This window comes from Fusarium poae, chromosome 4 (genome assembly GCF_019609905.1).
Source record: "Fusarium poae strain DAOMC 252244 chromosome 4, whole genome shotgun sequence".
Taxonomy (NCBI): domain Eukaryota; kingdom Fungi; phylum Ascomycota; class Sordariomycetes; order Hypocreales; family Nectriaceae; genus Fusarium; species Fusarium poae.
In genome coordinates, this window is record NC_058402.1 from 7,085,465 (window position 1) to 7,099,165 (window position 13,701).

A 13,701-nucleotide genomic window follows, 5' to 3' on the forward strand; every position below is an offset into this window, starting at 1 on the left:
GACACCTCCTTGTTGGGTCAAGTCTCGGCATACGTTTCATCCAAGCTCCTCAAAATCTTCGTCTCAATTGGATGCCCACGCGAATCTCCCGTCGTCGGGAATTATACCTTGGATTTTGCTTTGTGCGCCGCTGGCATTTGCTGACTGAGCGAACGACAGTTAACCATTGCCATCATTAAATTCTTCGGAGCATTTTGCACCTGTCAACTATTCAATTTTCGCTGCCGCCTTGGCCGCCGGTTCAAGCTCCATCCGTCATTTCGTTTTTGTTCTTCTTGAATGTCGTCGACTCCTCTATGCTGCTTACACTACCTATGCATTGAAATCATCAAAGTCCGCTAATCCCGTAAGAGGAGCCTCGGTCACTTTCTTAATGCTGGGCTACTAATACTGATTGACAGCTAAAACCCGTCCCATCGCTATAACAGAGCGCCTACATATTACAGGCTGGTGCACTGAGCATCTGGCCTCAGCTTCCCTCCATTGCATTGTTGACAGAGGACCCCGAAGTGAGAGAACCCACATCATCTTCCGTCTCTGTATTTCTCTGTAACACGCCGTTCACTCGGGCCGGTGCCCATAATCCGTACTGTATTGGGAGTTCCAGACGGCGGCTTCAACTCTCGATCCCAGATACTTTCTCGAGTCTGATCTGGTCGAAAGAAGATTCGCCCCAGTCTCGTTACGGACACTGGTTCTGGGCCTTTATCCCACAATCCACAATCCACTTCCGCGCTACCACGCCGCTTTTCCTTACCTGCATCTCCCATCTCCATCCCCCTGGACCTGTCCTGGGCTAGCTTGACCTGTCCCGCCCCTGTCCTGTCCTGTCCTGCCTGTTAGTTAAGCCCTTCTCGTGGCCCTGCTGTGATCCAAAGAACGCCAACCCGAAACTCTCCACCAACTGCTCGTCACTAGTCTGGTGAAGTGAGGAGGGACTGACGGTCAGGCAGCCTGAGCAAGCCCAAATCAAGTGCTGGCAACGACGTTCCCGTACCATACTATCCTGTCCTATCCCATCCCAGATCAAGTTCAGGGCACCTAGACTCTCCCTCCCTCTCTCCCTCTCCTCTCCCCTCTAAGTTAAAGACCAAGCCTTGTCTAGGGTCACGTCCCCCAGCACCTACAGCACTTCATCATTACACACCCTTGCCCATGTTCATGCCCATGCCCAGTGCGCTACGCTTGCTGCCGCCCTGCCCTGTGAGAGCAGGACAGACAAGACAAGACAAAACAAGACAAAGTCAAAACTCAAAGCCACTCCTAGTGGCCCCAAACACCCGGCCCTGTGGTTCACTTTAAACTCCTCTATCCGTACCGTACTCGACTTGTCCCAAGCTTCAACTCAAGAGTACTTACAGTGCCCTACCCCGACACGCCCCAGCCAATTCGATAATACGTCTTTTTAGCTGGTCTAGCTTTCGTACATATCTTTGTCACTGCTGGTTTTTCCTCTCTTTCGCCTCCCTACGCTTTTACCTGCACGATCTTTTTATTCGCATATACACGTCGCACCACCCGTGCAGCCCATTGTCGCTCATCATCCCATCTGTCGTTGCTTTTGTCACCTGCCGTTACGACTTGTCCCCACGAGCCTCCTCCCTCCACCCCGCGATTCTCATCTTGCGCGACAACTTCAACCTCGACTCCTCCACTCTACTCTACTCACCACTTGCTCGACTTTGTATCACCACGACTGATATCTGTTGACTCGTTTTTGCGCACGATTTCATGTTGACCGCTGCAATCACCACGATTCGACGCTTGTAGAGGCGCACTACCTCACTACATTATACTATACCGTAACATGTCCAACGAAGACCCTTCTGTTCGCCCAATTCTACCACAACAATCCCAAATGAATTCCTTTTCGTTTGCGCCGCAGCAATATACGCAGCGCGAGACTCAAAAGAGTGCGTCATTACTCACTGCGACTTGTGTATTCAATGCCCGGAAGTAGCTAACATATCGGTGTAGACTATGTGTTCGTTGATGAGCACAACCGCCACAAGCGGCTGAAAGGTATGTTTTCCTGGCAACTGTAGATTGACTCTACATCGCAATTGAATGCTAAAACCCGGGATAGTTATGAGAGCTTGCGAAGGCTGCCGAAGACGGAAGATTAAATGTGATGCTGCAACAACAAACACATGGCCTTGTTCGGCTTGTATACGGCTCAAGCTTCACTGTGTACGACCCAACGGCTTCGATGGAGCCAGCGACTCGACGACTTACGACACTACGCCTATGGGCTCCGAACAATATCAGCAAATGCCAATGCAGCATCAAGTTATGAACACGGGCGCCAAACTTTCACCAGCTGCTATGTATGGTGCGCAACCTCAGCAGGTTTACCCCGATGCGAACGCATCATATCAGCATGTTTCATACGACACGTCTCAGCAGCCAGGAATGCACTACGGCGCTGTTGCACCTGCCGGCTCAATGATGGACCACACGTACGCGGGCCAGAACGTGTTTCCCACACCTCCTATGCACCAGCCGCCACCTCCCGGAGCTCAACAGCAACCTTCTCCCGAAGCGTATTCCTCCCCCGGTGACTATCAACATCACGATCTCGCGGACCTTTTGGGAACGCTCAAGGTCAATGAAACTGGCACAGGTAGGATTTTACGGTTTACTCACAACTTGCGTTTGCTAATATTTGCATAGCTCCGTATCTTCGGAATAAAGCATCTTTCAGACATGAAGAGCAGGCACCTGTCGAAGAAGCAGAAGATTTCCCGGGTGCTCTCCCTCCGATGATGCCTGCACCTGGTCACAAGATCCGCATTCCGCCTGAGTTGATGCCAGATGACGAAACAGCACTGAACTATTTCGATCTTTACTTTACCCACGTTCATCCTTATGTACCCGTACTTTGCAAGACTGTTTTCTATCAACAATGGAATACGGACCGAGAGTCAATTTCTCCATTGATTTTGGAAGCGATTTTTGCTATGGGAGGACGATTGGCCGAGGAACCGACTGAAGGTCAACAATGGCTTGCCCTTGCTTCCCGTGAGTACTACTTTTAACTAGACATGGTCAGTATGAATGTCAAAAACTGACAATTCCTAGGACACGCCGATTCTTTCATGGATGTTCCTCGACTGAGCACTCTTCAAGCCTTGCTTATGATTCTCAAGGCTCGCGAAGCTGCCCCTAAACGAGGTTACTACTATCGCTCCTGGATGACTGTTGTACAGTGCGTTCAAATGGGCAAAGATCTGGGCTTGGATGAACATCATGAGGATCATCAAGCAGGCATTGCTTGCGAATTCACAGCTGCCGAATGTCAGCTTCGAAAGCGTATCTGGCAGACGATCTTTGTGTGTGAGGTTATGGTTGGCGCTCCCCAAGGTGAGTGAAACTGAGCTGTTCATTAATGTCTCGTCAACTAATGTATCCAAGGCCGACATGACCATGCTGTCAAACTCAACACTGTCGATTTCACGCCTTCGCGACCAGTTCCCGGATGCGAAGAATCAGAATATCATACATCGCGCAACTTCAGCTACTTCTCCCAGGTTGTGCGAACAGTATCCGCGATGAGCAAAGTGTATACGAGACTCCGAAGACGCAAGGATTGGGGCGTAGACCCTGAGTTCCAGCAGCTGGGGCAAAGCTTCAACACTTGGCTGGCAGAGCTTCCTCCGGACCTTGCTATCTCCTTCCCACAGGATGGGTCACCCCCATGGATTCCTTCACACTTTATCGGAAACATGCACGGGTACTACTACCTGGCCCTGATTCTCTTCCACCGACCTATCTTGTCGTTCCTTGACCCCAACGCTCCCGATGGCCAGTGGAAGCGCCACATGATGATTTGTTACAGTTCTTCCAAAGCTTTGTGCCGTGTGCAGGAGGCAACACTCAATACCTTTGGACTCACAGGACTTCAGTGCATGCAGCGAGGCTTCAGCTTTTCCCTCTATGCTGGCCTCTCCTGCATTGTTATTCACCTGGTACGTCTTCGGATCTGTATGCCCCGAACTTGCACTAACCCTCGCTTGATAGGTTGCCATTGTTTCACCCGATCCCGAGTTCAACAGCGATGCCCGCGAATACTTTACGAGGCATATGCGGGTCCTGGAAAAGGTGATGGAGTCCTGGTCTATGCCTGAGTTGGAGAAGCAGATCAACGCGCTCCGAGAGGCGTTTTCAGCAGATGTTCGAAAACCGTTTGTCTTGAAGCCAAGCTTTCCCTACGGCAGTCCTCACCCATCCACCCATTCCAGCCCCCCTCGTGGTTCCGAGCCTTTCAGACCGGTCATTCACCGGACAGGCTCCATAGACCAGCACTTGGATACACATGGTGCCCAACAAGTCAGTTATATGAACCACCCCATCACACCTCCCATATCAGCCGGCCCGATGGACAGCAAAAGTGACTCCCCAGCTGTACAGTCGCTCGTCATGATGTCGCAAGGAACGCAAGGTCCCGGTATGCCCCAGAGTCTATCAATGGCGGATCAGCCAGGATGGAACCCATCCCGACTATTTGAGTAAGTCACCGATAATTTCATATCTTCCTTGCGGTTTTCTAACTTTGTGAACAGACAATGGAACACCACATTTGGTACGCCTGCCTCCCATTCACAAGCCAGCACTACCCCACCTCATACGAGCCCTCTTAACGCGTCGTCCTCAGGTGCTACGGAAGTTCCCACCATCCAGGATATCCAAGCCGTCCAGGCAACAATGCCAACTGGATCGCATCAAATATCTCCACCTCAATACTCAGCTGCTCCCGTGCCCAATTTTGTCACGCCAGCCATGTGGCAAGAGTCGGTTGCAAGTGTTTATGAGGGTGGATTGAAGCGAGGCTGGGACTACGATGGTGTGGCAGTGATGAAGAGACACTGATAAAAAGAGGCTATTGCTGATGGAGCTATCACCTGCTAAGGCTGAATACTCTTGAGGCTAGTTCTTATTAGGCGAGCCGTGACCCGGCTAAGAGTTTTGCGTCAGAACAGGCCATAAGTGTTGAATCACTTGTGATGTTTCTGGCCGAACACACGAGGCTCTCAAGTCCCACAAAACTTGTTGATATGAAGATTCTTGGAAACTTTGTGTCGTTAACGACATAATTTGGAGGCCCCAATAACGGCAAGGGGCTTGCATATTGTACAGAACCCGGTTGGATATATTGGTTGGACGGATCAACAAGGACATATAACGAGCTATGACAGAAGCGTTGGATACTCGGACCCGGAGGTGGTAAATACACGGGACGAGGTTCACGAAGTGCGTTTTGGTAGGACAGGCAGGACCCATGTACCAATATTTGTCTACGTGATTGACGACCTGGAACGCTTCGGACGGAGCATTGGCAACACAGGAAAACGGAACGGAGTAATGGTTTTTTAGATACAACTATCGACTGCAACACAGGAATACCATTGTTGCGTGTGTATGGCGCTTTGTTTGCAAGTTTTATCGTTTACTGTTCCCATTGGTGACATGTTAGCAGACATGGCCAGTCAAAAGGGCTGGAGCCGTATCACGCCATCTATGTTTCAAGTTCCCATCTATCTCGGGGTTCACATACGATGGTGTCAACGGGTTTGAATCTCCCTGGCTCTCTGATACAAGCCAAGTCTGTTGTTACCCAGCGACTAGTTCAAACAGTGGGATCTCCTTTGTAGGGTGACGCAGTCTTGAGCGCCCTTTTGTCAACACGCTCCTTGATAGAGTCCCAGATCCAACCATCGACCTTGTCCGTCTTCTTCTGATACCGCACCCTCGTCTGCGGCCTCTTGTCCTGGATGTAAAACTTGCCCACGGCACGGAACATATACCAGCTACGCTTAGCGTTCTCCTCCTTGGTGTCACGCACGTAGTTGATGAGGCCGAAGCGGCGTCGCACAGGGCTCAGATCGCCGGCCTGAATGCCGCTGTAGCGAGGCTTGGAGATGGCGCTCATGGTGGTCAGGGTCAGAGGTGTGGATGGCGGGAGTGCTTTGACGAAGCGTTCCAGAAGGGCGCGCGAGGTACGGGCGTATGGGGGAAGGTGGATGTGGATGTGTGTCACGAACGGGGAGGTTATGTACGCGACAAAGAAGATGGGTACGATACCGCAGAGAACGACTGATTTTGTGAGTTACTATCTATGAGATTCAGTGTGAGAGATGGACGTACTGCTCGCGGTAACCCATTCGGGCTTTTCGGCCTTGACATAGCTCGGTGCTACAATGAAGCAAAAGAATGCGCCGAGAAAGAGTGTCGTGATTTTGAGCATGGCCATGAATGTGATACGACCTGTACCGCCATGGTATATGATGAGTTTCTCGGGGACTTCTACTAGGAGTTAGTCATGCCGTAAACAACATAGAAAAATACGCACCGAATTCCTTTCCATCCTTGGCTACAGCTCTAGCCTGCCTCTTCAGCTCATCTTCAATGTTGTTGTGCTTTTTAGGAGCAGCTGTAGGTTTGACGGCGTAGAATCGCAATTGAGCTTGCTGTAGAGATTTCTCAAGTGAGCGGCGGAAACTTCGAGGAAGTGCTGAGGATTGGATGGGTGTTGCTTGGCGGGTGAGTGAAGCCAATTGAGTTGGCCGTAGCCGTGGTATTATCATTCTTAGTTGAAGCATTGTGATTGATGTGTTTGTTAGTTTTGATTTCATGAGGCTCATGAGCATGTCGTCAAAAATGAGTCCATTCTAACTTGGTGGGGGAAAAGGTGCCAATTCACACAGGGCTATTAGTGAGATTATCACAATGTGGACTACTAATATGGACATTTCGTGACAGCTTCAATTGCGTTGAGCAGAGCTCTTCATTATCATTAGAGTTTATGGCTCTTACGTTTGTTACCTTCCAATGGTAGTCAAACAACGTTCTTTTGCAGCCACTCAACCCACTGGTCTTTGTTCCATCCAGAGCTTACATCCTGAACCACACCGTCAAACACAGCTGTAGGCGTAACATGCACGCCAATCAGTCGGTTCATCTTGGTGATGACCTTGAGGTCGTTGGTAACCTGGTTCCCCGCATTCAACGCTCCATCCTCACCGGCCTTGTCAGGAATCACAAGCAGTTCGTACACCTTGTTCTCATCAACGCCCGTCTTTGCCGCGATCTTGGCCAGACGACGATAAGTATCATTGCGCGTCTCATTCACGACAGACACATCAAAAAAGTCCTTTTGCTCTTCAAATAGAGCTGCGCTAAAGTCCCAGAAGCGCTCGGGTGCAAGACGCAGAACTGCCAGACCAGCCTCGTGCATGAGGGTTGACGAAGGGTGCCATGGCTGGACCTGCTGGCGGAAGATAAAGGTGAGGCTTGAGGCCCAGTGCTCGTTGGCCTTGACAGTGGGGATCACGTCGGAGCGGAGGGTGCGAAAGATCTTGGCGGAGAAGGGACAGCAGTAGTCGAGATAGAATTCGAGGGTGTGAGTTGTGTGGGCGACACCTGAGTCTGAGGCGGGAGGGTGGGCGAATTGGAGTTTTTGCCCGGCGAATTTGGGAGGGAGAGCCATGATTACAGTGCAGTAGGTATGGTGAGTGTTGATTCAAGAGGTGAGTTTTGATTGAAGTTTTACAATGTTGAGTTGAGCTATGGGAGTTTGGATTCATGAGAGAATGATGTCAGCTCGGTTGATGCAATCGCGGTGCAGCTTGCATCATGACGCCTTATGTAATATATTTCCATCTCGTATAAGACATCAAGGTAAGATCAACCCATCTCATGATGTCTACTGATTTCTCACTCAAGCCTCTCATTTTAATTATGTTTTTTTTTTCTCTTGCCTCTCCATGTCGGCAATCGTTTATTGTCAAGTCGGTAGAAGAGACAAGATGTGAGTAGTGACTACTAGATCCCTGTCGACAGCTACCGAAACTAGAAGCAAGTAATTGGTGGAGAAGAGGTCTTGACGAGACGCATCATCGATACAACCGTTGGATCTATATCGTCACTCGGGCCTCGTTCGCTTCCGAAGTTTACCGCATTATCGGAAGCTCAGAACGTTATGGAGATCATCTTGGCCTTCACCGAGGTAGCTAGCTACATACTTATCTAGTCTCAGTAGCTGTGTGCAGCGGCTGCAGCCCTCCCTTTAACTTTAGTTGAGTTTCGGAATATTTTAAGCTTATAGGTAGCATTGTGTTCTGTTCTACAACATGTTTGCTCACTTGCAACTTGGAGAATCTGGCGCACTACTCTACATATAGTTATGCCGTAGACATGATGTAGAGATAAGCAAACAAAGCAAATAAATCATGCACCTCGACATTCCGGGCCTCACCTCGATTCACCGATAAGAAATATAAATTAGTACGGCATTAGAGCGCCAAGACGGGGGAACTAAGAGGCTCTGCCGTATGCTACCAAGAGCGTGATCTGATCATTGTCTAAGACGAAGCGTATTCATTGCGTATTCCCTTGCGGGGTAATCAACAATCTGGATCAGTTTTTCTTAACCTTGTTGTCTCGGCATCGACTAAGGTTTCTTCTTGTCAAGTGATCAATATTCTTGGGCTGGACTTTATTGTCCAGGATATAGGATATTTGGGCTTTGGGTTCTATTCATGGATTTCCATCCTGGTCAAGGCTTTACGGAGGTCTCCCGAAGTGCTGCTACTGAGCCGCAGTCATTTTCTTTAGTATTTTACCGGGAGCTGACGGAGAAGAGATCGCGGGGAAGACGGGAAGGTACCTTGAATCTGTAATAATTTTCCGTATAATCTCGTGTATCTTTGAGGCTGTCGTCGGTTCTTGCCAATCTTTTTTTCATCTTGGTCACGGGCGAAACCGGGGATCTCTACTTCCTTTTCCTGATCGAGTGGGTCTCCCCCAGTTTCTGTGTCAGGGCAGGTGCGAGTGGATACGATGGTCCCCGGTTTCCCCCCAGTCAGCGTCACTAGTTTAGCAGCAAGTGCAGGTGCATTGCATACATTTTTAACCCTTTTGTCTGCCGTTTTAAAGATTTGCACTATATTACTGGGCTAGAATAAGCCGTATAATACTTTATTTATCAAAGCTTTCCCCGTCTCATCTCACCTCTAAAAAAAAATCCTTTTAGAATCGACGTTGTTTACTTTTTCATTATCAAACCAAAAAAAGACCATTGAATACTTTACTTGCTACTCGGTCCGACTCTCTCTATCTTGTGCTGTCGCGTGGCCTCTTTTTGCTCGTAAAGACACCAAACTTTGGCGTCTGCTAAGTACTGACTAGTGACGTTTTCTCCCACTTTCAGCATCTCAATTCCTCAAAAACAAATCAATCAATCAATCACCAAATTCATCATGATTTGTCTATCAAAAGCAGATGAATCCTTCTACCAGCGCTTGACCTGGAACCAGGCTCCTTCTCCCTTGGCTGCCTCACACACCACGCGCCAGGATCTCAATGGCATCTCCAACCTTCGCGAACATGTTGATGCTTCCCAGGACGATGGGAGCGGAGGGACGGCTGGGGGTTTGCTCAATGGGCATGATGATAGTAATCAAGCAGGGAGTCATCCTACAGAGCCTTTCAAAGGCTCTCTCAAGGATGCGGGACGACAGTCCCGTATCTCGGGTACGTCCAAAATCTTATGATCCTCCCTTGTCAAACCCACATACAAGGTACTAACAATCCTAGGACTGTCCTCGTGTCTTAAGACGGTAAATGGTGGTGTTGACCATATCCGTCCTCATCGAGGCACTTTCTCGTCATGTGCCTCGCACATCTGGAGTTGGACTGTCTGGGTCCTCTCTGTTCTTGTCGTCTCTACAATCATCTCTTACTGGAACTCCCCTGCGCCTGTTGTCATGACCTCGCCCCCGATGGTCCAGGAGTCGGCTCCTGTCCATCTCTCCCCTCTGCGTAAGCGAGCGAGCACATGCGAATCTGGAGGCGTCAACAAGGATGAATACAACACTCCTCTTCATGTCGGTGCTGTCTTCATTATCCTGTTCGTCTCGACACTCGCTTGTGCGTTCCCCATCATGGCTGCCAAGTTCCCAGGGCTGAGGATCCCCAATCGCTTCTTCTTTGCTGTCCGTCATTTCGGTACTGGCGTGCTGATCGCCACTGCCTTTGTCCATTTGCTCCCCACTGCTTTCATTTCACTTGGCGACCCTTGCTTGAGCAGCTTCTGGAATCAGGACTACCCTGCTATTCCTGGTGCTATCGCTCTTGCTGCCATCTTTCTTGTCACTGTGATTGAGATGGTGTTCCACCCTTCTCGGCACGTTTCGCCTACTCAGATCACCACATCCAAGGAAGGATGTACTGGTTCAAACAGCGGCGGGTGCATGGGAGGTACAGGCATGCTCCCTATTCGTGACATGGGACCTATCCGTGGACGATCATCAAGCATTGGTCAGAACCTTTCTACTCTGAACAGCAGGGACATACGTATGCAAGATCTAGAAGAAGAAGCTTGTGAAGATGACGACAATGTCCGTTCCGGAAGAAAAAACCTCGAGGAGACGAGCCTCGAGGCTGTACAGGCGCCTGTCTTGACCTCAGAGCAGCAGCAACGCAAGGAGCTTCTCCAATGCGTCCTGCTCGAGCTTGGCATCCTCTTCCACAGCATCTTTATCGGCATGGCGCTAAGCGTCTCGATCGGCAATGAATTCATCATTCTCCTCATTGCCATTGTCTTTCACCGTAAGTTCTTTCGTTTTCTAGTGTTCTTTCCGCATCAGATGACTGACCATGATACAGAAACTTTTGAAGGATTGGCGTTGGGCTCTCGAATTGCTTCCATCAAGTGGCCCAATGGCAAGCTACAGCCTTGGTTCATGGCCCTCGCATATGGATGCACGTAAGTGTTCAGCTTACCACCGACATTGTATCGTCAACTAACATTGAGAACAGTACTCCTCTGGGACAAGCTCTCGGCCTTGCTACCCATACACTCTACAGCCCCAACTCTGAGACTGGACTTATCGTTGTGGGCGTCATGAATGCCATCTCGGCTGGATTGCTTACTTTTGCCTCCCTGGTTGAGCTTCTCTCCCAGGATTTCCTCAGCGATGAGAGCTGGCAGTTCCTCCGCGGCCGCAAGCGTGTTTATGCTTGCCTTCTTGTATTCTTCGGGGCTTTCTTCATGAGTCTTGTTGGCGCTTGGGCTTGATTGAGTTGTTCACAATTCTATTGCGTACTTGGTTCACGAGAACGCTCCTTCAGGATATGGCTGAGCAGCCTGTGACTCTTGGCGGATCAACCGCATCATTCTACCAGTAATGCTTTTTGCATGACTAGTATCAGGGTTATTTTCTTTCTCCTGCCTATGTTTCCTGTTTAATTTTCTTAATAGTGAATTAAACACTGTTCACATGGGTGTCTCTTTTTTCTCTTCTATTGCAGCAATTTGCTGTGACCTTTCCTTATAAGACAATGCCGTATAGGTAGTATTTGAGACAGCTCAAAGTACATTCATTACAAGGGCCTTGTAGAACATGATATATAGGAACGACATGCCCAACCTTTGTTGTATGATATATGGTCTCGAGGTCTCTGGATCAAATAAGCTATAAATAAACATTCTTTTTTACCGACCCTCAGAGTATCAGAAACATTGGCCGCTAAAAAGCATAAGAGACGGAACTAGTAGCACAACTTTCATTTCCTACTCTCAAACTTGCCAACGGAATGGCAAAGAGAATCCGCTCTTAGATCAAGGAATCACAAATGTGAGACACTATTGCACTTTGCATCTGTTGGGGCCCAGATTGATACTGTCAGTTATCTGTTATCTGATGATGTTGGCCTTTGCGTAAACAAGACTACGTTAAGGGGATGGCCGCCATTCCTAAGAGCACTAGCACCTACATCTCCAAATACCGTAGGACTATCTAGAAAGATAGAGACAGCCCGGCTACTACTGTCTTGCGGTTCCAATCCTGTTGTCACTACACACGACGGCTGGAGCTGTTGGGAATTGCAATACCTGGAAGACCCTATAACTTGGGGTAAAAGGATGAGACACCACCTTGCCCCGTTGCATACTGCTGCTCACTTCGGGGCAATAGCCATTGCGAGAGAGTTGTCGAAACATGGAGCCGATCCTGCAGCTGAAAATTCTGAAAGGAACTCCCCTGCCAGGATAGCAGGCGATTCCAGAAAGTGCTGTGGCTACGAAGATCGAGACGTAATGATAAAGCTACCAATAGACGCTGGAGGATCATACTAAGTATATAGTATATATACCTAAATAGGGATGTTTCTTTTTGCTAATCTGAGGCTGAATATAATGACTATTATGTCCTAGTTTTTATGATACAGTATTCTTGTCAACAATACCACGAGCAAACTCTCCAAAAGTGAGATGCTGTTCAATATCAACCTCTTCGCCCAGGTTAGGCTGTGTAAAGACCGCCAACGTGTTACGAGCAACCTTTCCATCGCTGACACTGGGTCGCACACCTCTAACAAAGTGAGGAACAGCCTTGAAACGACCAGCAGTAATACGCTCTAGAGCCTCGCCGGTCTGGAAGGCGATGCAGTCGCGAGGGATCTTGACTTGAACGGTCTCGCCGGTACGGGACTTGATGTACAATCCGGCTGATGGATCAGGGGACGAGGTCAGTTCCTCAAGAGGTGGTAGAGAAGCACCATTCAGGTTTTTAACATCTGGTACAGCAGGGCTGGTCTTGTGCTCGTCAATGAACATTGCTGAGGTAAGACCCGTCAAACACCCGTGGTCGAGATGTGTAGCACACCAATCATCCTCATCGCCGCCGGTCGCAGATTGCTCTGACTCTTGAGGATAGTAGTGCAGCAGACGTGCTTTAGTGGTGTTGGATGTGCTGACGACGTGCTCGAGGTATCCAGCGGGATAACCTGGGATATCCTCTTGAGCGAAGCGATCGCAAGCACGAGCCACAAGAACAGCTACATCGATGATGAGACGGCACAGCGATGTCACCGAGGGCTTGAAGCCTGGGAGGACTTCCTCTGGCGGCCAGACATTAGGCGACAGATACTCGGGGAAGTTATCAGTGGAGAACTCCTCGGTGGGCTTGGCGCATTCAAGGGATGGGTCGATGTAGAATGCGCAGTTGGCGTAGTATGAGCCCTTGAAAGTGTCGACTTGGCCGTTCTTGAGAGTCTCCTTGCCGAGAGACCAGCCAGTCAGGTACTTGGCTCGAGCATTCTCAAGTTTTTCTACCAAGTTTGTTAGTAGTTTGATGTTGCAAGCAAAGCTCTATAACAAACATACCTAATTCTTCTTTGGGGAGGTTGCCGAGATACGAAGCGTATGAAAGAGCTTGGTGTCTAAGTTCAGGAAACTCTTGAGGGACATCCTTTACAACGAGGATACCAAGAGAGTCTGGACCAAAGGCTTGCTTAAGAGTCTCGAACGGGATGTTGCCTGTAGAATGTTAGTTGATTCGCTTATAAGTCAGAGTTGGGAATATTTCCTCATCATGAGAGCGGCGCTATCATGAGTATAAAAGTTGAGAGGTACATACCATCCTTGAGGTCGTTGAGAGACACGGAAACAGCTTGTGCTTGAGCGACCATGTTATATAAATTGACTTAAAAAATAAAACAACCAGAATATCATGAAAAAAAATAAGAAAAGAAATCGCAACTATTGATCTTTTTCTCTTACACAAGGTTACCATGAAGTTGCGGGGGAATAAAGTATTACATAACCAATCACCTTCCTTAAATTGACCTCTTTCGGGGAGTGGAGCTCGCCGTATCCCGGCGTTGACCGTCGGTCCAAACACTTCCATGACTTGCAACTAA

The 13,701-nt window shown here is 49.0% G+C and overlaps 5 protein-coding genes across 5 annotated transcripts; 2 read left to right on the forward strand and 3 right to left on the reverse strand.

Annotated features, from left to right (window-relative positions):
* Positions 1-1,807: 1,807 nt before the first annotated feature.
* Positions 1,808-4,869, forward strand: FPOAC1_012374 (uncharacterized protein; the record flags this gene model as incomplete). Its single annotated transcript, XM_044856730.1, has 9 exons — positions 1,808-1,913; positions 1,978-2,022; positions 2,087-2,623; positions 2,674-3,021; positions 3,082-3,363; positions 3,415-3,968; positions 4,021-4,508; positions 4,563-4,582; positions 4,655-4,869. The coding sequence occupies 9 exons, from the start codon at positions 1,808-1,810 to the stop codon at positions 4,867-4,869; spliced, it is 2,595 nt and encodes an 864-aa protein (XP_044704043.1).
* A 757-nt stretch (positions 4,870-5,626) lies between these two features.
* On the reverse strand, positions 5,627-6,599 carry FPOAC1_012375 (uncharacterized protein; the record flags this gene model as incomplete). The annotated part of the gene is made up of 3 exons (XM_044856731.1): positions 5,627-6,093; positions 6,145-6,303; positions 6,350-6,599. 3 exons carry the CDS (start codon positions 6,597-6,599, stop codon positions 5,627-5,629), a joined length of 876 nt encoding a protein of 291 aa, XP_044704044.1.
* Positions 6,600-6,835: 236 nt separating this feature from the next.
* On the reverse strand, positions 6,836-7,486 carry FPOAC1_012376 (uncharacterized protein; the record flags this gene model as incomplete). Its single annotated transcript, XM_044856732.1, has 1 exon — positions 6,836-7,486. The coding sequence occupies one exon, from the start codon at positions 7,484-7,486 to the stop codon at positions 6,836-6,838; it is 651 nt and encodes a 216-aa protein (XP_044704045.1).
* Positions 7,487-9,257: 1,771 nt separating this feature from the next.
* Positions 9,258-11,077, forward strand: FPOAC1_012377 (uncharacterized protein; the record flags this gene model as incomplete). Its single annotated transcript, XM_044856733.1, has 4 exons — positions 9,258-9,531; positions 9,595-10,608; positions 10,666-10,765; positions 10,819-11,077. 4 exons carry the CDS (start codon positions 9,258-9,260, stop codon positions 11,075-11,077), a joined length of 1,647 nt encoding a protein of 548 aa, XP_044704046.1.
* A 1,140-nt stretch (positions 11,078-12,217) lies between these two features.
* FPOAC1_012378 (uncharacterized protein) lies at positions 12,218-13,470 on the reverse strand (the record flags this gene model as incomplete). The annotated part of the gene is made up of 3 exons (XM_044856734.1): positions 12,218-13,110; positions 13,166-13,318; positions 13,419-13,470. 3 exons carry the CDS (start codon positions 13,468-13,470, stop codon positions 12,218-12,220), a joined length of 1,098 nt encoding a protein of 365 aa, XP_044704047.1.
* Positions 13,471-13,701: the final 231 nt, after the last annotated feature.